The 22,399-nt window shown below is 36.5% G+C and overlaps 13 protein-coding genes and 2 pseudogenes across 13 annotated transcripts in view; 11 read left to right on the top strand and 4 right to left on the bottom strand.

Moving 5' to 3' along the window:
• The window catches only part of LOC134722588 (histone H2B-like), a 3,988-nt pseudogene extending 2,783 nt beyond the window's left edge, over nucleotides 1-1,205 (top strand).
• A 122-nt stretch (nucleotides 1,206-1,327) lies between these two features.
• On the top strand, nucleotides 1,328-1,639 carry LOC134722587 (histone H4). Its single transcript, XM_063586208.1, has one exon. The coding sequence runs from the start codon at nucleotides 1,328-1,330 to the stop codon at nucleotides 1,637-1,639; it is 312 nt and encodes a 103-aa protein (XP_063442278.1).
• An 852-nt stretch (nucleotides 1,640-2,491) lies between these two features.
• On the bottom strand, nucleotides 2,492-2,866 carry LOC134721202 (histone H2B-like). Its single transcript, XM_063584008.1, has one exon. It carries the CDS (start codon nucleotides 2,864-2,866, stop codon nucleotides 2,492-2,494), a length of 375 nt encoding a protein of 124 aa, XP_063440078.1.
• A 276-nt stretch (nucleotides 2,867-3,142) lies between these two features.
• Nucleotides 3,143-3,520, top strand: LOC134721201 (histone H2A). Its single transcript, XM_063584007.1, has one exon. The coding sequence runs from the start codon at nucleotides 3,143-3,145 to the stop codon at nucleotides 3,518-3,520; it is 378 nt and encodes a 125-aa protein (XP_063440077.1).
• A 1,286-nt stretch (nucleotides 3,521-4,806) lies between these two features.
• Nucleotides 4,807-5,217, top strand: LOC134722586 (histone H3). The gene has a single exon (XM_063586207.1). The coding sequence runs from the start codon at nucleotides 4,807-4,809 to the stop codon at nucleotides 5,215-5,217; it is 411 nt and encodes a 136-aa protein (XP_063442277.1).
• A 1,723-nt stretch (nucleotides 5,218-6,940) lies between these two features.
• Nucleotides 6,941-7,252, top strand: LOC134722585 (histone H4). The gene has a single exon (XM_063586206.1). It carries the CDS (start codon nucleotides 6,941-6,943, stop codon nucleotides 7,250-7,252), a length of 312 nt encoding a protein of 103 aa, XP_063442276.1.
• An 852-nt stretch (nucleotides 7,253-8,104) lies between these two features.
• Nucleotides 8,105-8,480, bottom strand: LOC134721200 (histone H2B-like; annotated as a pseudogene).
• Nucleotides 8,481-8,756: 276 nt separating this feature from the next.
• LOC134721199 (histone H2A) lies at nucleotides 8,757-9,134 on the top strand. The gene has a single exon (XM_063584006.1). It carries the CDS (start codon nucleotides 8,757-8,759, stop codon nucleotides 9,132-9,134), a length of 378 nt encoding a protein of 125 aa, XP_063440076.1.
• Nucleotides 9,135-10,416: 1,282 nt separating this feature from the next.
• On the top strand, nucleotides 10,417-16,448 carry LOC134722584 (uncharacterized). Its single transcript, XM_063586205.1, has 4 exons — nucleotides 10,417-10,819; nucleotides 12,565-12,864; nucleotides 14,381-14,747; nucleotides 16,013-16,448. The coding sequence occupies exons 1-4, from the start codon at nucleotides 10,417-10,419 to the stop codon at nucleotides 16,446-16,448; spliced, it is 1,506 nt and encodes a 501-aa protein (XP_063442275.1).
• On the bottom strand, nucleotides 13,723-14,097 carry LOC134721197 (histone H2B-like). The gene has a single exon (XM_063584004.1). The coding sequence runs from the start codon at nucleotides 14,095-14,097 to the stop codon at nucleotides 13,723-13,725; it is 375 nt and encodes a 124-aa protein (XP_063440074.1).
• Nucleotides 14,374-14,751, top strand: LOC134721196 (histone H2A). The gene has a single exon (XM_063584003.1). It carries the CDS (start codon nucleotides 14,374-14,376, stop codon nucleotides 14,749-14,751), a length of 378 nt encoding a protein of 125 aa, XP_063440073.1.
• Nucleotides 16,449-18,174: 1,726 nt separating the features above from the next.
• Nucleotides 18,175-18,486, top strand: LOC134722583 (histone H4). Its single transcript, XM_063586203.1, has one exon. It carries the CDS (start codon nucleotides 18,175-18,177, stop codon nucleotides 18,484-18,486), a length of 312 nt encoding a protein of 103 aa, XP_063442273.1.
• Nucleotides 18,487-19,338: 852 nt separating this feature from the next.
• LOC134721194 (histone H2B-like) lies at nucleotides 19,339-19,713 on the bottom strand. The gene has a single exon (XM_063584000.1). The coding sequence runs from the start codon at nucleotides 19,711-19,713 to the stop codon at nucleotides 19,339-19,341; it is 375 nt and encodes a 124-aa protein (XP_063440070.1).
• Nucleotides 19,714-19,989: 276 nt separating this feature from the next.
• Nucleotides 19,990-20,367, top strand: LOC134721192 (histone H2A). The gene has a single exon (XM_063583998.1). It carries the CDS (start codon nucleotides 19,990-19,992, stop codon nucleotides 20,365-20,367), a length of 378 nt encoding a protein of 125 aa, XP_063440068.1.
• Nucleotides 20,010-22,399, top strand: part of LOC134722582 (uncharacterized) — a 7,633-nt gene continuing 5,243 nt past the window's right edge. Inside the window, exons 1-2 of the mRNA XM_063586202.1 lie at nucleotides 20,010-20,022; nucleotides 21,644-22,057. Coding sequence (XP_063442272.1) covers nucleotides 21,655-22,057 — 403 coding nt within the window. The 5' untranslated portion in view covers nucleotides 20,010-20,022; nucleotides 21,644-21,654. The remainder of the gene's footprint in view (nucleotides 20,023-21,643; nucleotides 22,058-22,399) is intronic.

Raw genomic sequence — 22,399 nt, 5'->3', positions numbered from 1 at the left:
ACACCAGTAGTCTAGACCAAAGAAAGAGAACCACCAACTGGCCAAAATATAACCTTTTTTTTTAAGTTAGAGTTTAAATATCTTGTATAATTCATTAATTTGAATATTTCTTTTAGAAAAGCTGATATTACAGGGTACTTTTATCAAAAATTTAGAGCTCTTTTTCAGTCAGAATTGTAAAGAATTTTTTTATCATGTATGTAGTAATATATTTTGTCCACTTTAGAGTCTTGTCTTGCTGCTAGTTAACAAAATCATGAAATTTCTATTTAAATTAATATAATTTCGGTACGGGTCCAAGTAGTCCCCACAAAATTTCAATGTAGGAAGTCCATGTAAGCATATATCTTGCACTTATAAGCTTTTTTATATGATAAAAAGTGGTTTTCAGACTTATTATAAACTTTTCTGGCTAAAAGAAGTCTTCAGAATAGTAAGTACATGTGTGCGCATTAACATTTTTATTGGATTGGCTGATGAAATTGTCATCGTCATACTGTGGATAAATATAGAATGGCGTTTTAAAAATAAAATTGAAAGGAAGATGCACACATAAGAAGTTTTACCCGCAGTCAGGGGCATCTCTTTTCTTCACTGTAATACCTAGAAAAAAAAATCTTTAATAGTAATAACAGTAACAGTTTTATTCATACATTCTCCCATTTATGATCTGAAGTACCTGCAGCAGATCGTTGATGGATGGCAAGCACAGCTTTGACAGATGATGTTGAGTTATGAAAGACAGGTAGAAAACTGCAAGCATGTAAAATCCTGTGATGTATCCAATTTCTGGATACATCAAATAGACAAATAGATAACCAGTATTCCTAGATATGTCTGTGAGGTTTATTTTTTCCCCAACTAAATTCCATTCCATTAAGTTGAAATGTGTATTGTCATTGAATGAAAATGTCTGTTCAGAGAAAGCAAATAATTATCTTTATAATTTTGACTGTCTAAAGTGATTTTCATTTATCATTTATTTATCATACTATTCTATCTTAAAATGAAAACTTTTCAACATTTTGGAACTTTTTTTGTCTCCTTCAGTCATTTTTTATTCCGATTGAAATAATAGTTTTTTCTTAAAAATTTACTGTCTGATATGAATTATTATATTTTTCAGACCTAGAATGAAAAAGTGGATTGAAAGTGTACACAGTTTAAGGCAGTACAGAGTTACCTCCCGGAATAAAACAACGTAAGCCAATCAGACAACAGTTAACTGAAAATGTGTGATACTTCTTTTACGGCCGCGTTGGTGATATATAAAGAGTCGCTGTTAGACGGAAAGTATTATTTAACTAATCACCACAAATAGTTAAACATGTCAGGTAGAGGAAAAGGAGGTAAAGGTCTAGGAAAAGGAGGCGCCAAGCGTCACAGGAAGGTGTTGCGTGATAACATCCAAGGTATCACCAAGCCAGCCATCCGTCGTTTAGCAAGAAGAGGTGGAGTAAAACGTATATCTGGACTCATCTATGAGGAAACCCGTGGTGTCCTTAAAGTTTTCTTGGAAAATGTCATCCGTGATGCTGTCACATACACAGAGCACGCCAAGAGGAAGACTGTCACTGCCATGGATGTTGTCTACGCTTTGAAACGTCAAGGACGTACCTTGTACGGATTCGGAGGTTAAACAGCCACCCAGCTAATATCAACAACGGCCCTTTTCAGGGCCACCAACATTTTTCAAAAAGAATCTTAGATTTGTTGTACATCGTTTTAAACAAAATCTTGAAATCAAAGCTTGCTCCCACTTCTATTCTTTTCTCTAATGTTCATGAATTTTTCAACCGTTTTTCTTGTTTTCCCTGATCCTGATCCGCAACTATTTTCTCTCTCTCGTTATACCCCCCCCCCCCCCCTTTTTTTTTTTAAATATCTGGCTTTCTTTTTAATTAACTTCCTTACTCTTACTCTTGTATTTATTTGAGAATTTATATTTCTGAAGGTTTATGAATACGTTCAAAGATCAAGTCCGTGCATTTGCCTACATGAAGAGAGAAAATTTCAAAACAAAATGCACGGACTTTTACACACAAAATCTGTAGATTCTGTTATATTCAATTATAGAGGTTTTTTTTGCGTGGTTTAAGATTAGGTAATGTTCTTGTTTCCGTGTAAAATAATTCTCGCAATATTTTTTTTCTCTCGAAAAGCAAAAGAAATCGTAAATTTATCAACTCTATTAATTGGAATGAAAGCACTGTTTTGTTCTTCATGATTTATGTATTTACGCTTTGTAGTTTTGACAGACAAATTAAATGCTACAGAATGAGTGAAATACACGTATATTTGTTATACAGATAGAAAGAAGAGAAAAGTAACCATATACTATTGAAATAGTTTGAAAGTGGTTATAGCTGGGGTTGGGATTTATAGCTTTGTTTAGAAGTTTGACATTGATGTACAACAAATGTAAATTCTTTTTGAAAAATGTTGGTGGCCCTGAAAAGGGCCGTTTGTGAAGTTATAAACTTCAGACTGTTTACTTGCTGCTGGTGTATTTAGTGACGGCTTTGGTACCTTCACTGACAGCGTGCTTGGCCAATTCTCCGGGTAAGAGAAGACGGACAGCGGTCTGGATCTCCCGGGATGTGATGGTAGATCTTTTGTTGTAGTGTGCCAATCGGGAAGCCTCTGCTGCGATTCTCTCGAAGATATCGTTGACGAAGCTGTTCATGATGGACATTGCCTTTGAGGACACTCCGGTGTCGGGGTGAACTTGTCTCAAGACTTTGTAGATGTAGATAGCATAGGATTCACGTCTCTTCCTCCTCCTTTTCTTATCACCGCCGGGTCTGGCAGTCTTTGCCTTGGTGACGGCCTTCTTGGCTCCTTTAGTTCCTACTTTGGGTGGCATGTTACTGGTTTGATAATCAAATAAGTAATGGTGAAAAATTATTTTCAATTTGTTTATATACTGGGCAAAACGGATTGAAAGATTTTATTAAACGCGAACCTCGGAGAGAGCACCCATAACATGTTGAATGTTCGGTAGCCTAACTGCTCGCAGAGAGCTTCGTTCTGATTGGTGTATAATAAAAACATCGTTCAATCCGTTTAGTGGGTATATAAGCTAAATTTTGAAGAAAAATTGTATCACTTTACTCAGTGTCGATCAACCAAATAGTACAAAATGTCAGGACGAGGAAAAGGAGGAAAAGCAAAAGCAAAGGCAAAGTCTAGGTCATCCCGTGCCGGACTTCAGTTCCCAGTCGGTCGTATCCACAGACTTTTGAGGAAAGGAAACTATGCCGAGAGAGTTGGTGCCGGTGCACCAGTGTACCTCGCAGCTGTCTTAGAATACTTAGCAGCTGAAGTATTGGAGTTGGCAGGAAACGCCGCTCGTGACAACAAGAAGAGCAGAATCATTCCCCGTCATCTCCAGTTGGCCATCAGAAACGACGAAGAGTTGAACAAACTCTTGTCTGGTGTCACCATTGCCCAGGGAGGTGTTTTACCAAACATCCAGGCTGTACTTCTGCCAAAGAAGACCCAGAAAGCTGCCAAGTAAAAAGTGGATATATCGGATTACTCACTTAACAACGGCCCTTTTCAGGGCCACCAATATTTTTCAAAAAGAGTCTAAAATTGTTGTACATCTTAGTAATACTTTATTCCCCATACATAATTGAAAAAAATATATTCTACTACATAACAAATAAAAAATGTCTAAAATATAAATGTCCCTTCTTCCGTGATTCTTCTTTTCTTCTCTCTCTAACGCATCCCATTTAAGTACAGTTCTTATAGCATAACACTAAGTCTAGTAACTTTTTCAGTCTTCTTCATCAGAACATTTATTGTCGTACTTTCTGACTCTTTGAACCCACAAGTAGCTCAGTTAAATCATATAATGTTTGTCGGGGGGAAAAAAAACCACTGATAGTATTTATATTTAATACTAGTCTGCTCTCTTCTTTCTCTCTCTTGGTTATTGATGCGAGCATGCTTAGATTCATCTGAGAAGGTGTGTGGTTTTTTTTTATTATTATAATTATTTATAGTTTTTGTTAACATTATCTCTTTCGTCAACACTTTTATATATGATATGTACTTTCCATTCTTTTCCTTTTTCCATTTTTTTCAGCATCTCTCTCTCTGTCTTTCTGTCTTTATTTAGTTATTGTTTGTGTATTAAAGATGTGGAATTGATGTAAGCACACCGACAATCAGACAATGTGACAAATGTGCCCAGCCCAAATGAAAATCATACCACATCTTCTTTTTTTATATTAAATATACATAAATATGACATAATACAACAATAAAGAAACTCAGCCGATCCGCACAATGTCATGTCGGGAATGTGTAATTCCATTTGTTTCTGTTTTTTTATTTTTATTTCGCTTTGTTTGTGTTATAACTGCATTTTATTTTTATTTTTTCCTGTTTTTATTTTTCGTTCCTTTCCTTAATGTTTCTGCATGTATTTTGACCTTTTTTCATTATTATTATTTTTCTTCTTCAGATTTATCATATTGAAACCGTGACACTAATTTACTATTGTTGAGCTATGAGGGATGATCAGAAACTGTAATTATGAATGAAAAAAGGGGGCATTTTTACTGTCAGCTTGGGTTGAGCAGTTTTTCAGTAAAAAATGGATTGAAAACTGTCAAAGTCCCTTACAAATCAGTCCAATCAGATTTAAGATATGCGGACCAATCAACGCCAGCTTTATGTAAGTGGTGATCCAATCGTCACCGTGATTTCAATCCTCCCGGCAAGCACAAAAACACATTCACCGAAATTTTCAAGTATTCTTTCTGTAGCAAATCGTCCACAGAGCTAATAATCATGGCACGAACAAAGCAAACTGCACGTAAATCCACCGGAGGTAAAGCTCCAAGAAAACAACTTGCCACCAAGGCCGCCCGTAAGAGCGCACCTGCAACCGGTGGAGTCAAGAAACCACATAGATACAGGCCAGGAACAGTCGCTCTCCGAGAAATCAGGAGATACCAGAAGAGCACAGAGCTCCTCATCAGGAAACTCCCCTTCCAGAGATTAGTCCGTGAAATCGCCCAGGACTTCAAAACTGATCTCCGATTCCAGAGTTCAGCCGTCATGGCCCTACAGGAAGCCAGCGAAGCCTACTTGGTCGGTCTCTTCGAGGATACCAACTTGTGCGCAATCCACGCCAAGAGAGTAACCATCATGCCAAAGGATATCCAATTGGCCCGAAGAATCCGTGGAGAACGTGCTTAAGAAGTGTGATTTTTTCACCAAAACATAACGGCCCTTTTCAGGGCCACCAATATTTTTCAAAAAGAATCTATAAATTGTTGTACATGAAAATTAGAAACATAGCCGAACCCCTCTTTTCCCCATCTCTCTCTCTCTCTTTTATTTCTTCTTGTTGAATCCATCTATATGCAAAGCAATACATAGACAAAAAATAAATTTTATGATATATATATACACACAAGTCTCATCACAAAAAAAAGGGGGGTGTTTGTTTATCATGGTACATGTATGTCCTTGTGTGTAGAATATTAAATAGTACATTATATAAAAAAAGATCAACATATAAATGTTTCTATCTGTACTTCTGTTCTTTTCTTTTCTTCGCTTGTTTTGTCTTGTCTTCTTTTGATGTATTATTTACACCAGTAGTCTAGACCAAAGAAAGAGAACCACCAACTGGCCAAAATATAACCTTTTTTTTTAAGTTAGAGTTTAAATATCTTGTATAATTCATTAATTTGAATATTTCTTTTAGAAAAGCTGATATTACAGGGTACTTTTATCAAAAATTTAGAGCTCTTTTTCAGTCAGAATTGTAAAGAATTTTTTTATCATGTATGTAGTAATATATTTTGTCCACTTTAGAGTCTTGTCTTGCTGCTAGTTAACAAAATCATGAAATTTCTATTTAAATTAATATAATTTCGGTACGGGTCCAAGTAGTCCCCACAAAATTTCAATGTAGGAAGTCCATGTAAGCATATATCTTGCACTTATAAGCTTTTTTATATGATAAAAAGTGGTTTTCAGACTTATTATAAACTTTTCTGGCTAAAAGAAGTCTTCAGAATAGTAAGTACATGTGTGCGCATTAACATTTTTATTGGATTGGCTGATGAAATTGTCATCGTCATACTGTGGATAAATATAGAATGGCGTTTAAAAATAAAATTGAAAGGAAGATGCACACATAAGAAGTTTTACCCGCAGTCAGGGGCATCTCTTTTCTTCACTGTAATACCTAGAAAAAAAAATCTTTAATAGTAATAACAGTAACAGTTTTATTCATACATTCTCCCATTTATGATCTGAAGTACCTGCAGCAGATCGTTGATGGATGGCAAGCACAGCTTTGACAGATGATGTTGAGTTATGAAAGACAGGTAGAAAACTGCAAGCATGTAAAATCCTGTGATGTATCCAATTTCTGGATACATCAAATAGACAAATAGATAACCAGTATTCCTAGATATGTCTGTGAGGTTTATTTTTTCCCCAACTAAATTCCATTCCATTAAGTTGAAATGTGTATTGTCATTGAATGAAAATGTCTGTTCAGAGAAAGCAAATAATTATCTTTATAATTTTGACTGTCTAAAGTGATTTTCATTTATCATTTATTTATCATACTATTCTATCTTAAAATGAAAACTTTTCAACATTTTGGAACTTTTTTTGTCTCCTTCAGTCATTTTTATTCCGATTGAAATAATAGTTTTTTCTTAAAAATTTACTGTCTGATATGAATTATTATATTTTTCAGACCTAGAATGAAAAAGTGGATTGAAAGTGTACACAGTTTAAGGCAGTACAGAGTTACCTCCCGGAATAAAACAACGTAAGCCAATCAGACAACAGTTAACTGAAAATGTGTGATACTTCTTTTACGGCCGCGTTGGTGATATATAAAGAGTCGCTGTTAGACGGAAAGTATTATTTAACTAATCACCACAAATAGTTAAACATGTCAGGTAGAGGAAAAGGAGGTAAAGGTCTAGGAAAAGGAGGCGCCAAGCGTCACAGGAAGGTGTTGCGTGATAACATCCAAGGTATCACCAAGCCAGCCATCCGTCGTTTAGCAAGAAGAGGTGGAGTAAAACGTATATCTGGACTCATCTATGAGGAAACCCGTGGTGTCCTTAAAGTTTTCTTGGAAAATGTCATCCGTGATGCTGTCACATACACAGAGCACGCCAAGAGGAAGACTGTCACTGCCATGGATGTTGTCTACGCTTTGAAACGTCAAGGACGTACCTTGTACGGATTCGGAGGTTAAACAGCCACCCAGCTAATATCAACAACGGCCCTTTTCAGGGCCACCAACATTTTTCAAAAAGAATCTTAGATTTGTTGTACATCGTTTTAAACAAAATCTTGAAATCAAAGCTTGCTCCCACTTCTATTCTTTTCTCTAATGTTCATGAATTTTTCAACCGTTTTTCTTGTTTTCCCTGATCCTGATCCGCAACTATTTTCTCTCTCTCGTTATACCCCCCCCCCCCCCCTTTTTTTTTTTAAATATCTGGCTTTCTTTTTAATTAACTTCCTTACTCTTACTCTTGTATTTATTTGAGAATTTATATTTCTGAAGGTTTATGAATACGTTCAAAGATCAAGTCCGTGCATTTGCCTACATGAAGAGAGAAAATTTCAAAACAAAATGCACGGACTTTTACACACAAAATCTGTAGATTCTGTTATATTCAATTATAGAGGTTTTTTTTGCGTGGTTTAAGATTAGGTAATGTTCTTGTTTCCGTGTAAAATAATTCTCGCAATATTTTTTTTCTCTCGAAAAGCAAAAGAAATCGTAAATTTATCAACTCTATTAATTGGAATGAAAGCACTGTTTTGTTCTTCATGATTTATGTATTTACGCTTTGTAGTTTTGACAGACAAATTAAATGCTACAGAATGAGTGAAATACACGTATATTTGTTATACAGATAGAAAGAAGAGAAAAGTAACCATATACTATTGAAATAGTTTGAAAGTGGTTATAGCTGGGGTTGGGATTTATAGCTTTGTTTAGAAGTTTGACATTGATGTACAACAAATGTAAATTCTTTTTGAAAAATGTTGGTGGCCCTGAAAAGGGCCGTTTGTGAAGTTATAAACTTCAGACTGTTTACTTGCTGCTGGTGTATTTAGTGACGGCTTTGGTACCTTCACTGACAGCGTGCTTGGCCAATTCTCCGGGTAAGAGAAGACGGACAGCGGTCTGGATCTCCCGGGATGTGATGGTAGATCTTTTGTTGTAGTGTGCCAATCGGGAAGCCTCTGCTGCGATTCTCTCGAAGATATCGTTGACGAAGCTGTTCATGATGGACATTGCCTTTGAGGACACTCCGGTGTCGGGGTGAACTTGTCTCAAGACTTTGTAGATGTAGATAGCATAGGATTCACGTCTCTCTCCTCCTCCTTTTCTTATCACCGCCGGGTCTGGCAGTCTTTGCCTTGGTGACGGCCTTCTTGGCTCCTTTAGTTCCTACTTTGGGTGGCATGTTACTGGTTTGATAATCAAATAAGTAATGGTGAAAAATTATTTTCAATTTGTTTATATACTGGGCAAAACGGATTGAAAGATTTTATTAAACGCGAACCTCGGAGAGAGCACCCATAACATGTTGAATGTTCGGTAGCCTAACTGCTCGCAGAGAGCTTCGTTCTGATTGGTGTATAATAAAAACATCGTTCAATCCGTTTAGTGGGTATATAAGCTAAATTTTGAAGAAAAATTGTATCACTTTACTCAGTGTCGATCAACCAAATAGTACAAAATGTCAGGACGAGGAAAAGGAGGAAAAGCAAAAGCAAAGGCAAAGTCTAGGTCATCCCGTGCCGGACTTCAGTTCCCAGTCGGTCGTATCCACAGACTTTTGAGGAAAGGAAACTATGCCGAGAGAGTTGGTGCCGGTGCACCAGTGTACCTCGCAGCTGTCTTAGAATACTTAGCAGCTGAAGTATTGGAGTTGGCAGGAAACGCCGCTCGTGACAACAAGAAGAGCAGAATCATTCCCCGTCATCTCCAGTTGGCCATCAGAAACGACGAAGAGTTGAACAAACTCTTGTCTGGTGTCACCATTGCCCAGGGAGGTGTTTTACCAAACATCCAGGCTGTACTTCTGCCAAAGAAGACCCAGAAAGCTGCCAAGTAAAAAGTGGATATATCGGATTACTCACTTAACAACGGCCCTTTTCAGGGCCACCAATATTTTTCAAAAAGAGTCTAAAATTGTTGTACATCTTAGTAATACTTTATTCCCCATACATAATTGAAAAAAATATATTCTACTACATAACAAATAAAAAATGTCTAAAATATAAATGTCCCTTCTTCCGTGATTCTTCTTTTCTTCTCTCTCTAACGCATCCCATTTAAGTACAGTTCTTATAGCATAACACTAAGTCTAGTAACTTTTTCAGTCTTCTTCATCAGAACATTTATTGTCGTACTTTCTGACTCTTTGAACCCACAAGTAGCTCAGTTTCATATAATGTTTGTCGGGGGGAAAAAAAACCACTGATAGTATTTATATTTAATACTAGTCTGCTCTCTTCTTTCTCTCTCTTGGTTATTGATGCGAGCATGCTTAGATTCATCTGAGAAGGTGTGTGGTTTTTTTTTATTATTATAATTATTTATAGTTTTTGTTACATTATCTCTTTCGTCAACACTTTTATATATGATATGTACTTTCCATTCTTTTCCTTTTTCCATTTTTTTCAGCATCTCTCTCTCTGTCTTTCTGTCTTTATTTAGTTATTGTTTGTGTATTAAAGATGTGGAATTGATGTAAGCACACCGACAATCAGACAATGTGACAAATGTGCCCAGCCCAAATGAAAATCATACCACATCTTCTTTTTTTATATTAAATATACATAAATATGACATAATACAACAATAAAGAAACTCAGCCGATCCGCACAATGTCATGTCGGGAATGTGTAATTCCATTTGTTTCTGTTTTTTTATTTTTATTTCGCTTTGTTTGTGTTATAACTGCATTTTATTTTTATTTTTTCCTGTTTTTATTTTTCGTTCCTTTCCTTAATGTTTCTGCATGTATTTTGACCTTTTTTCATTATTATTATTTTTCTTCTTCAGATTTATCATATTGAAACCGTGACACTAATTTACTATTGTTGAGCTATGAGGGATGATCAGAAACTGTAATTATGAATGAAAAAAGGGGGCATTTTTACTGTCAGCTTGGGTTGAGCAGTTTTTCAGTAAAAAATGGATTGAAAACTGTCAAAGTCCCTTACAAATCAGTCCAATCAGATTTAAGATATGCGGACCAATCAACGCCAGCTTTATGTAAGTGGTGATCCAATCGTCACCGTGATTTCAATCCTCCCGGCAAGCACAAAAACACATTCACCGAAATTTTCAAGTATTCTTTCTGTAGCAAATCGTCCACAGAGCTAATAATCATGGCACGAACAAAGCAAACTGCACGTAAATCCACCGGAGGTAAAGCTCCAAGAAAACAACTTGCCACCAAGGCCGCCCGTAAGAGCGCACCTGCAACCGGTGGAGTCAAGAAACCACATAGATACAGGCCAGGAACAGTCGCTCTCCGAGAAATCAGGAGATACCAGAAGAGCACAGAGCTCCTCATCAGGAAACTCCCCTTCCAGAGATTAGTCCGTGAAATCGCCCAGGACTTCAAAACTGATCTCCGATTCCAGAGTTCAGCCGTCATGGCCCTACAGGAAGCCAGCGAAGCCTACTTGGTCGGTCTCTTCGAGGATACCAACTTGTGCGCAATCCACGCCAAGAGAGTAACCATCATGCCAAAGGATATCCAATTGGCCCGAAGAATCCGTGGAGAACGTGCTTAAGAAGTGTGATTTTTTCACCAAAACATAACGGCCCTTTTCAGGGCCACCAATATTTTTCAAAAAGAATCTATAAATTGTTGTACATGAAAATTAGAAACATAGCCGAACCCCTCTTTTCCCCATCTCTCTCTCTCTCTTTTATTTCTTCTTGTTGAATCCATCTATATGCAAAGCAATACATAGACAAAAAATAAATTTTATGATATATATATACACACAAGTCTCATCACAAAAAAAAAGGGGGGGTGTTTGTTTATCATGGTACATGTATGTCCTTGTGTGTAGAATATTAAATAGTACATTATATAAAAAAAGATCAACATATAAATGTTTCTATCTGTACTTCTGTTCTTTTCTTTTCTTCGCTTGTTTTGTCTTGTCTTCTTTTGATGTATTATTTACACCAGTAGTCTAGACCAAAGAAAGAGAACCACCAACTGGCCAAAATATAACCTTTTTTTTTAAGTTAGAGTTTAAATATCTTGTATAATTCATTAATTTGAATATTTCTTTTAGAAAAGCTGATATTACAGGGTACTTTTATCAAAAATTTAGAGCTCTTTTTCAGTCAGAATTGTAAAGAATTTTTTTTATCATGTATGTAGTAATATATTTTGTCCACTTTAGAGTCTTGTCTTGCTGCTAGTTAACAAAATCATGAAATTTCTATTTAAATTAATATAATTTCGGTACGGGTCCAAGTAGTCCCCACAAAATTTCAATGTAGGAAGTCCATGTAAGCATATATCTTGCACTTATAAGCTTTTTTATATGATTAAAAAGTGGTTTTCAGACTTATTATAAACTTTTCTGGCTAAAAGAAGTCTTCAGAATAGTAAGTACATGTGTGCGCATTAACAATTTTATTGGATTGGCTGATGAAATTGTCATCGTCATACTGTGGATAAATATAGAATGGCGTTTAAAAATAAAATTGAAAGGAAGATGCACACATAAGAAGTTTTACCCGCAGTCAGGGGCATCTCTTTTCTTCACTGTAATACCTAGAAAAAAAAATCTTTAATAGTAATAACAGTAACAGTTTTATTCATACATTCTCCCATTTATGATCTGAAGTACCTGCAGCAGATCGTTGATGGATGGCAAGCACAGCTTTGACAGATGATGTTGAGTTATGAAAGACAGGTAGAAAACTGCAAGCATGTAAAATCCTGTGATGTATCCAATTTCTGGATACATCAAATAGACAAATAGATAACCAGTATTCCTAGATATGTCTGTGAGGTTTATTTTTTTCCCCAACTAAATTCCATTCCATTAAGTTGAAATGTGTATTGTCATTGAATGAAAATGTCTGTTCAGAGAAAGCAAATAATTATCTTTATAATTTTGACTGTCTAAAGTGATTTTCATTTATCATTTATTTATCATACTATTCTATCTTAAAATGAAAACTTTTCAACATTTTGGAACTTTTTTTGTCTCCTTCAGTCATTTTTATTCCGATTGAAATAATAGTTTTTTCTTCTAAAAATTTACTGTCTGATATGAATTATTATATTTTTCAGACCTAGAATGAAAAAGTGGATTGAAAGTGTACACAGTTTAAGGCAGTACAGAGTTACCTCCCGGAATAAAACAACGTAAGCCAATCAGACAACAGTTAACTGAAAATGTGTGATACTTCTTTTACGGCCGCGTTGGTGATATATAAAGAGTCGCTGTTAGACGGAAAGTATTATTTAACTAATCACCACAAATAGTTAAACATGTCAGGTAGAGGAAAAGGAGGTAAAGGTCTAGGAAAAGGAGGCGCCAAGCGTCACAGGAAGGTGTTGCGTGATAACATCCAAGGTATCACCAAGCCAGCCATCCGTCGTTTAGCAAGAAGAGGTGGAGTAAAACGTATATCTGGACTCATCTATGAGGAAACCCGTGGTGTCCTTAAAGTTTTCTTGGAAAATGTCATCCGTGATGCTGTCACATACACAGAGCACGCCAAGAGGAAGACTGTCACTGCCATGGATGTTGTCTACGCTTTGAAACGTCAAGGACGTACCTTGTACGGATTCGGAGGTTAAACAGCCACCCAGCTAATATCAACAACGGCCCCTTTTCAGGGCCACCAACATTTTTCAAAAAGAATCTTAGATTTGTTGTACATCGTTTTAAACAAAATCTTGAAATCAAAGCTTGCTCCCACTTCTATTCTTTTCTCTAATGTTCATGAATTTTTCAACCGTTTTTCTTGTTTTCCCTGATCCTGATCCGCAACTATTTTCTCTCTCTCGTTATACCCCCCCCCCCCCCCTTTTTTTTTTTAAATATCTGGCTTTCTTTTTAATTAACTTCCTTACTCTTACTCTTGTATTTATTTGAGAATTTATATTTCTGAAGGTTTATGAATACGTTCAAAGATCAAGTCCGTGCATTTGCCTACATGAAGAGAGAAAATTTCAAAACAAAATGCACGGACTTTTACACACAAAATCTGTAGATTCTGTTATATTCAATTATAGAGGTTTTTTTTGCGTGGTTTAAGATTAGGTAATGTTCTTGTTTCCGTGTAAAATAATTCTCGCAATATTTTTTTTCTCTCGAAAAGCAAAAGAAATCGTAAATTTATCAACTCTATTAATTGGAATGAAAGCACTGTTTTGTTCTTCATGATTTATGTATTTACGCTTTGTAGTTTTGACAGACAAATTAAATGCTACAGAATGAGTGAAATACACGTATATTTGTTATACAGATAGAAAGAAGAGAAAAGTAACCATATACTATTGAAATAGTTTGAAAGTGGTTATAGCTGGGGTTGGGATTTATAGCTTTGTTTAGAAGTTTGACATTGATGTACAACAAATGTAAATTCTTTTTGAAAAATGTTGGTGGCCCTGAAAAGGGCCGTTTGTGAAGTTATAAACTTCAGACTGTTTACTTGCTGCTGGTGTATTTAGTGACGGCTTTGGTACCTTCACTGACAGCGTGCTTGGCCAATTCTCCGGGTAAGAGAAGACGGACAGCGGTCTGGATCTCCCGGGATGTGATGGTAGATCTTTTGTTGTAGTGTGCCAATCGGGAAGCCTCTGCTGCGATTCTCTCGAAGATATCGTTGACGAAGCTGTTCATGATGGACATTGCCTTTGAGGACACTCCGGTGTCGGGGTGAACTTGTCTCAAGACTTTGTAGATGTAGATAGCATAGGATTCACGTCTCTTCCTCCTCCTTTTCTTATCACCGCCGGGTCTGGCAGTCTTTGCCTTGGTGACGGCCTTCTTGGCTCCTTTAGTTCCTACTTTGGGTGGCATGTTACTGGTTTGATAATCAAATAAGTAATGGTGAAAAATTATTTTCAATTTGTTTATATACTGGGCAAAACGGATTGAAAGATTTTATTAAACGCGAACCTCGGAGAGAGCACCCATAACATGTTGAATGTTCGGTAGCCTAACTGCTCGCAGAGAGCTTCGTTCTGATTGGTGTATAATAAAAACATCGTTCAATCCGTTTAGTGGGTATATAAGCTAAATTTTGAAGAAAAATTGTATCACTTTACTCAGTGTCGATCAACCAAATAGTACAAAATGTCAGGACGAGGAAAAGGAGGAAAAGCAAAAGCAAAGGCAAAGTCTAGGTCATCCCGTGCCGGACTTCAGTTCCCAGTCGGTCGTATCCACAGACTTTTGAGGAAAGGAAACTATGCCGAGAGAGTTGGTGCCGGTGCACCAGTGTACCTCGCAGCTGTCTTAGAATACTTAGCAGCTGAAGTATTGGAGTTGGCAGGAAACGCCGCTCGTGACAACAAGAAGAGCAGAATCATTCCCCGTCATCTCCAGTTGGCCATCAGAAACGACGAAGAGTTGAACAAACTCTTGTCTGGTGTCACCATTGCCCAGGGAGGTGTTTTACCAAACATCCAGGCTGTACTTCTGCCAAAGAAGACCCAGAAAGCTGCCAAGTAAAAAGTGGATATATCGGATTACTCACTTAACAACGGCCCTTTTCAGGGCCACCAATATTTTTCAAAAAGAGTCTAAAATTGTTGTACATCTTAGTAATACTTTATTCCCCATACATAATTGAAAAAAATATATTCTACTACATAACAAATAAAAAATGTCTAAAATATAAATGTCCCTTCTTCCGTGATTCTTCTTTTCTTCTCTCTCTAACGCATCCCATTTAAGTACAGTTCTTATAGCATAACACTAAGTCTAGTAACTTTTTCAGTCTTCTTCATCAGAACATTTATTGTCGTACTTTCTGACTCTTTGAACCCACAAGTAGCTCAGTTAAATCATATAATGTTTGTCGGGGGGAAAAAAAACCACTGATAGTATTTATATTTAATACTAGTCTGCTCTCTTCTTTCTCTCTCTTGGTTATTGATGCGAGCATGCTTAGATTCATCTGAGAAGGTGTGTGGTTTTTTTTTATTATTATAATTATTTATAGTTTTTGTTAACATTATCTCTTTCGTCAACACTTTTATATATGATATGTACTTTCCATTCTTTTCCTTTTTCCATTTTTTTCAGCATCTCTCTCTCTGTCTTTCTGTCTTTATTTAGTTATTGTTTGTGTATTAAAGATGTGGAATTGATGTAAGCACACCGACAATCAGACAATGTGACAAATGTGCCCAGCCCAAATGAAAATCATACCACATCTTCTTTTTTTATATTAAATATACATAAATATGACATAATACAACAATAAAGAAACTCAGCCGATCCGCACAATGTCATGTCGGGAATGTGTAATTCCATTTGTTTCTGTTTTTTTATTTTTATTTCGCTTTGTTTGTGTTATAACTGCATTTTATTTTTATTTTTTCCTGTTTTTATTTTTCGTTCCTTTCCTTAATGTTTCTGCATGTATTTTGACCTTTTTTCATTATTATTATTTTTCTTCTTCAGATTTATCATATTGAAACCGTGACACTAATTTACTATTGTTGAGCTATGAGGGATGATCAGAAACTGTAATTATGAATGAAAAAAGGGGGCATTTTTACTGTCAGCTTGGGTTGAGCAGTTTTTCAGTAAAAAATGGATTGAAAACTGTCAAAGTCCCTTACAAATCAGTCCAATCAGATTTAAGATATGCGGACCAATCAACGCCAGCTTTATGTAAGTGGTGATCCAATCGTCACCGTGATTTCAATCCTCCCGGCAAGCACAAAAACACATTCACCGAAATTTTCAAGTATTCTTTCTGTAGCAAATCGTCCACAGAGCTAATAATCATGGCACGAACAAAGCAAACTGCACGTAAATCCACCGGAGGTAAAGCTCCAAGAAAACAACTTGCCACCAAGGCCGCCCGTAAGAGCGCACCTGCAACCGGTGGAGTCAAGAAACCACATAGATACAGGCCAGGAACAGTCGCTCTCCGAGAAATCAGGAGATACCAGAAGAGCACAGAGCTCCTCATCAGGAAACTCCCCTTCCAGAGATTAGTCCGTGAAATCGCCCAGGACTTCAAAACTGATCTCCGATTCCAGAGTTCAGCCGTCATGGCCCTACAGGAAGCCAGCGAAGCCTACTTGGTCGGTCTCTTCGAGGATACCAACTTGTGCGCAATCCACGCCAAGAGAGTAACCATCATGCCAAAGGATATCCAATTGGCCCGAAGAATCCGTGGAGAACGTGCTTAAGAAGTGTGATTTTTTCACCAAAACATAACGGCCCTTTTCAGGGCCACCAATATTTTTCAAAAAGAATCTATAAATTGTTGTACATGAAAATTAGAAACATAGCCGAACCCCTCTTTTCCCCATCTCTCTCTCTCTCTTTTATTTCTTCTTGTTGAATCCATCTATATGCAAAGCAATACATAGACAAAAAATAAATTTTATGATATATATATACACACAAGTCTCATCACAAAAAAAAGGGGGGTGTTTGTTTATCATGGTACATGTATGTCCTTGTGTGTAGAATATTAAATAGTACATTATATAAAAAAAGATCAACATATAAATGTTTCTATCTGTACTTCTGTTCTTTTCTTTTCTTCGCTTGTTTTGTCTTGTCTTCTTTTGATGTATTATTTACACCAGTAGTCTAGACCAAAGAAAGAGAACCACCAACTGGCCAAAATATAACCTTTTTTTTTAAGTTAGAGTTTAAATATCTTGTATAATTCATTAATTTGAATATTTCTTTTAGAAAAGCTGATATTACAGGGTACTTTTATCAAAAATTTAGAGCTCTTTTTCAGTCAGAATTGTAAAGAATTTTTTTATCATGTATGTAGTAATATATTTTGTCCACTTTAGAGTCTTGTCTTGCTGCTAGTTAACAAAATCATGAAATTTCTATTTTAAATTAATATAATTTCGGTACGGGTCCAAGTAGTCCCCACAAAATTTCAATGTAGGAAGTCCATGTAAGCATATATCTTGCACTTATAAGCTTTTTTATATGATAAAAAGTGGTTTTCAGACTTATTATAAACTTTTCTGGCTAAAAGAAGTCTTCAGAATAGTAAGTACATGTGTGCGCATTAACATTTTTATTGGATTGGCTGATGAAATTGTCATCGTCATACTGTGGATAAATATAGAATGGCGTTTAAAAATAAAATTGAAAGGAAGATGCACACATAAGAAGTTTTACCCGCAGTCAGGGGCATCTCTTTTCTTCACTGTAATACCTAGAAAAAAAAATCTTTTAATAGTAATAACAGTAACAGTTTTATTCATACATTCTCCCATTTATGATCTGAAGTACCTGCAGCAGATCGTTGATGGATGGCAAGCACAGCTTTGACAGATGATGTTGAGTTATGAAAGACAGGTAGAAAACTGCAAGCATGTAAAATCCTGTGATGTATCCAATTTCTGGATACATCAAATAGACAAATAGATAACCAGTATTCCTAGATATGTCTGTGAGGTTTATTTTTTCCCCCAACTAAATTCCATTCCATTAAGTTGAAATGTGTATTGTCATTGAATGAAAATGTCTGTTCAGAGAAAGCAAATAATTATCTTTATAATTTTGACTGTCTAAAGTGATTTTCATTTATCATTTATTTATCATACTATTCTATCTTAAAATGAAAACTTTTCAACATTTTGGAACTTTTTTTGTCTCCTTCAGTCATTTTTATTCCGATTGAAATAATAGTTTTTTCTTAAAAATTTACTGTCTGATATGAATTATTATATTTTTCAGACCTAGAATGAAAAAGTGGATTGAAAGTGTACACAGTTTAAGGCAGTACAGAGTTACCTCCCGGAATAAAACAACGTAAGCCAATCAGACAACAGTTAACTGAAAATGTGTGATACTTCTTTTACGGCCGCGTTGGTGATATATAAAGAGTCGCTGTTAGACGGAAAGTATTATTTAACTAATCACCACAAATAGTTAAACATGTCAGGTAGAGGAAAAGGAGGTAAAGGTCTAGGAAAAGGAGGCGCCAAGCGTCACAGGAAGGTGTTGCGTGATAACATCCAAGGTATCACCAAGCCAGCCATCCGTCGTTTAGCAAGAAGAGGTGGAGTAAAACGTATATCTGGACTCATCTATGAGGAAACCCGTGGTGTCCTTAAAGTTTTCTTGGAAAATGTCATCCGTGATGCTGTCACATACACAGAGCACGCCAAGAGGAAGACTGTCACTGCCATGGATGTTGTCTACGCTTTGAAACGTCAAGGACGTACCTTGTACGGATTCGGAGGTTAAACAGCCACCCAGCTAATATCAACAACGGCCCTTTTCAGGGCCACCAACATTTTTCAAAAAGAATCTTAGATTTGTTGTACATCGTTTTAAACAAAATCTTGAAATCAAAGCTTGCTCCCACTTCTATTCTTTTCTCTAATGTTCATGAATTTTTCAACCGTTTTTCTTGTTTTCCCTGATCCTGATCCGCAACTATTTTCTCTCTCTCGTTATACCCCCCCCCCCCCCTTTTTTTTTTTAAATATCTGGCTTTCTTTTTAATTAACTTCCTTACTCTTACTCTTGTATTTATTTGAGAATTTATATTTCTGAAGGTTTATGAATACGTTCAAAGATCAAGTCCGTGCATTTGCCTACATGAAGAGAGAAAATTTCAAAACAAAATGCACGGACTTTTACACACAAAATCTGTAGATTCTGTTATATTCAATTATAGAGGTTTTTTTTTGCGTGGTTTAAGATTAGGTAATGTTCTTGTTTCCGTGTAAAATAATTCTCGCAATATTTTTTTTCTCTCGAAAAGCAAAAGAAATCGTAAATTTATCAACTCTATTAATTGGAATGAAAGCACTGTTTTGTTCTTCATGATTTATGTATTTACGCTTTGTAGTTTTGACAGACAAATTAAATGCTACAGAATGAGTGAAATACACGTATATTTGTTATACAGATAGAAAGAAGAGAAAAGTAACCATATACTATTGAAATAGTTTGAAAGTGGTTATAGCTGGGGTTGGGATTTATAGCTTTGTTTAGAAGTTTGACATTGATGTACAACAAATGTAAATTCTTTTTGAAAAATGTTGGTGGCCCTGAAAAGGGCCGTTTGTGAAGTTATAAACTTCAGACTGTTTACTTGCTGCTGGTGTATTTAGTGACGGCTTTGGTACCTTCACTGACAGCGTGCTTGGCCAATTCTCCGGGTAAGAGAAGACGGACAGCGGTCTGGATCTCCCGGGATGTGATGGTAGATCTTTTGTTGTAGTGTGCCAATCGGGAAGCCTCTGCTGCGATTCTCTCGAAGATATCGTTGACGAAGCTGTTCATGATGGACATTGCCTTTGAGGACACTCCGGTGTCGGGGTGAACTTGTCTCAAGACTTTGTAGATGTAGATAGCATAGGATTCACGTCTCTTCCTCCTCCTTTTCTTATCACCGCCGGGTCTGGCAGTCTTTGCCTTGGTGACGGCCTTCTTGGCTCCTTTAGTTCCTACTTTGGGTGGCATGTTACTGGTTTGATAATCAAATAAGTAATGGTGAAAAATTATTTTCAATTTGTTTATATACTGGGCAAAACGGATTGAAAGATTTTATTAAACGCGAACCTCGGAGAGAGCACCCATAACATGTTGAATGTTCGGTAGCCTAACTGCTCGCAGAGAGCTTCGTTCTGATTGGTGTATAATAAAAACATCGTTCAATCCGTTTAGTGGGTATATAAGCTAAATTTTGAAGAAAAATTGTATCACTTTACTCAGTGTCGATCAACCAAATAGTACAAAATGTCAGGACGAGGAAAAGGAGGAAAAGCAAAAGCAAAGGCAAAGTCTAGGTCATCCCGTGCCGGACTTCAGTTCCCAGTCGGTCGTATCCACAGACTTTTGAGGAAAGGAAACTATGCCGAGAGAGTTGGTGCCGGTGCACCAGTGTACCTCGCAGCTGTCTTAGAATACTTAGCAGCTGAAGTATTGGAGTTGGCAGGAAACGCCGCTCGTGACAACAAGAAGAGCAGAATCATTCCCCGTCATCTCCAGTTGGCCATCAGAAACGACGAAGAGTTGAACAAACTCTTGTCTGGTGTCACCATTGCCCAGGGAGGTGTTTTACCAAACATCCAGGCTGTACTTCTGCCAAAGAAGACCCAGAAAGCTGCCAAGTAAAAAGTGGATATATCGGATTACTCACTTAACAACGGCCCTTTTCAGGGCCACCAATATTTTTCAAAAAGAGTCTAAAATTGTTGTACATCTTAGTAATACTTTATTCCCCATACATAATTGAAAAAAATATATTCTACTACATAACAAATAAAAAATGTCTAAAATATAAATGTCCCTTCTTCCGTGATTCTTCTTTTCTTCTCTCTCTAACGCATCCCATTTAAGTACAGTTCTTATAGCATAACACTAAGTCTAGTAACTTTTTCAGTCTTCTTCATCAGAACATTTATTGTCGTACTTTCTGACTCTTTGAACCCACAAGTAGCTCAGTTAAATCATATAATGTTTGTCGGGGGGAAAAAAAAACCACTGATAGTATTTATATTTAATACTAGTCTGCTCTCTTCTTTCTCTCTCTTGGTTATTGATGCGAGCATGCTTAGATTCATCTGAGAAGGTGTGTGGTTTTTTTTTATTATTATAATTATTTATAGTTTTTGTTAACATTATCTCTTTCGTCAACACTTTTATATATGATATGTACTTTCCATTCTTTTCCTTTTTCCATTTTTTTCAGCATCTCTCTCTCTGTCTTTCTGTCTTTATTTAGTTATTGTTTGTGTATTAAAGATGTGGAATTGATGTAAGCACACCGACAATCAGACAATGTGACAAATGTGCCCAGCCCAAATGAAAATCATACCACATCTTCTTTTTTTATATTAAATATACATAAATATGACATAATACAACAATAAAGAAACTCAGCCGATCCGCACAATGTCATGTCGGGAATGTGTAATTCCATTTGTTTCTGTTTTTTATTTTTATTTCGCTTTGTTTGTGTTATAACTGCATTTTATTTTTATTTTTTCCTGTTTTTATTTTTCGTTCCTTTCCTTAATGTTTCTGCATGTATTTTGACCTTTTTTCATTATTATTATTTTTCTTCTTCAGATTTATCATATTGAAACCGTGACACTAATTTACTATTGTTGAGCTATGAGGGATGATCAGAAACTGTAATTATGAATGAAAAAAGGGGGCATTTTTACTGTCAGCTTGGGTTGAGCAGTTTTTCAGTAAAAAATGGATTGAAAACTGTCAAAGTCCCTTACAAATCAGTCCAATCAGATTTAAGATATGCGGACCAATCAACGCCAGCTTTATGTAAGTGGTGATCCAATCGTCACCGTGATTTCAATCCTCCCGGCAAGCACAAAAAACACATTCACCGAAATTTTCAAGTATTCTTTCTGTAGCAAATCGTCCACAGAGCTAATAATCATGGCACGAACAAAGCAAACTGCACGTAAATCCACCGGAGGTAAAGCTCCAAGAAAACAACTTGCCACCAAGGCCGCCCGTAAGAGCGCACCTGCAACCGGTGGAGTCAAGAAACCACATAGATACAGGCCAGGAACAGTCGCTCTCCGAGAAATCAGGAGATACCAGAAGAGCACAGAGCTCCTCATCAGGAAACTCCCCTTCCAGAGATTAGTCCGTGAAATCGCCCAGGACTTCAAAACTGATCTCCGATTCCAGAGTTCAGCCGTCATGGCCCTACAGGAAGCCAGCGAAGCCTACTTGGTCGGTCTCTTCGAGGATACCAACTTGTGCGCAATCCACGCCAAGAGAGTAACCATCATGCCAAAGGATATCCAATTGGCCCGAAGAATCCGTGGAGAACGTGCTTAAGAAGTGTGATTTTTTCACCAAAACATAACGGCCCTTTTCAGGGCCACCAATATTTTTCAAAAAGAATCTATAAATTGTTGTACATGAAAATTAGAAACATAGCCGAACCCCTCTTTTCCCCATCTCTCTCTCTCTCTTTTATTTCTTCTTGTTGAATCCATCTATATGCAAAGCAATACATAGACAAAAAATAAATTTTATGATATATATATACACACAAGTCTCATCACAAAAAAAAGGGGGGTGTTTGTTTATCATGGTACATGTATGTCCTTGTGTGTAGAATATTAAATAGTACATTATATAAAAAAGATCAACATATAAATGTTTCTAT

Source organism: Mytilus trossulus, chromosome 6 (genome assembly GCF_036588685.1).
Source record: "Mytilus trossulus isolate FHL-02 chromosome 6, PNRI_Mtr1.1.1.hap1, whole genome shotgun sequence".
Lineage (NCBI taxonomy): Eukaryota > Metazoa > Mollusca > Bivalvia > Mytilida > Mytilidae > Mytilus > Mytilus trossulus.
This window is presented reverse-complemented; position numbering and strand designations above follow the sequence as displayed.

Excerpts from the sequence above, each read along its gene's own strand:
- LOC134722587 (XM_063586208.1), top strand. The coding sequence starts at position 1,328 with ATGTCAGGTAGAGGAAAAGGAGGTAAAGGTCTAGGAAAAGGAGGCGCC.
- LOC134721202 (XM_063584008.1), bottom strand. The coding sequence starts at position 2,866 with ATGCCACCCAAAGTAGGAACTAAAGGAGCCAAGAAGGCCGTCACCAAG.
- LOC134721201 (XM_063584007.1), top strand. The coding sequence starts at position 3,143 with ATGTCAGGACGAGGAAAAGGAGGAAAAGCAAAAGCAAAGGCAAAGTCT.
- LOC134722586 (XM_063586207.1), top strand. The coding sequence starts at position 4,807 with ATGGCACGAACAAAGCAAACTGCACGTAAATCCACCGGAGGTAAAGCT.
- LOC134722585 (XM_063586206.1), top strand. The coding sequence starts at position 6,941 with ATGTCAGGTAGAGGAAAAGGAGGTAAAGGTCTAGGAAAAGGAGGCGCC.
- LOC134721199 (XM_063584006.1), top strand. The coding sequence starts at position 8,757 with ATGTCAGGACGAGGAAAAGGAGGAAAAGCAAAAGCAAAGGCAAAGTCT.
- LOC134722584 (XM_063586205.1), top strand. The coding sequence starts at position 10,417 with ATGGCACGAACAAAGCAAACTGCACGTAAATCCACCGGAGGTAAAGCT. Across the intron at positions 12,865-14,380 it reads TACCTTGTACGGATTCGGAG|GACGAGGAAAAGGAGGAAAA; the intron begins GTTAAACAGCCA and ends ACAAAATGTCAG. Across the intron at positions 14,748-16,012 it reads AAGACCCAGAAAGCTGCCAA|CAAATCGTCCACAGAGCTAA; the intron begins GTAAAAAGTGGA and ends TTCTTTCTGTAG.
- LOC134721197 (XM_063584004.1), bottom strand. The coding sequence starts at position 14,097 with ATGCCACCCAAAGTAGGAACTAAAGGAGCCAAGAAGGCCGTCACCAAG.
- LOC134721196 (XM_063584003.1), top strand. The coding sequence starts at position 14,374 with ATGTCAGGACGAGGAAAAGGAGGAAAAGCAAAAGCAAAGGCAAAGTCT.
- LOC134722583 (XM_063586203.1), top strand. The coding sequence starts at position 18,175 with ATGTCAGGTAGAGGAAAAGGAGGTAAAGGTCTAGGAAAAGGAGGCGCC.
- LOC134721194 (XM_063584000.1), bottom strand. The coding sequence starts at position 19,713 with ATGCCACCCAAAGTAGGAACTAAAGGAGCCAAGAAGGCCGTCACCAAG.
- LOC134721192 (XM_063583998.1), top strand. The coding sequence starts at position 19,990 with ATGTCAGGACGAGGAAAAGGAGGAAAAGCAAAAGCAAAGGCAAAGTCT.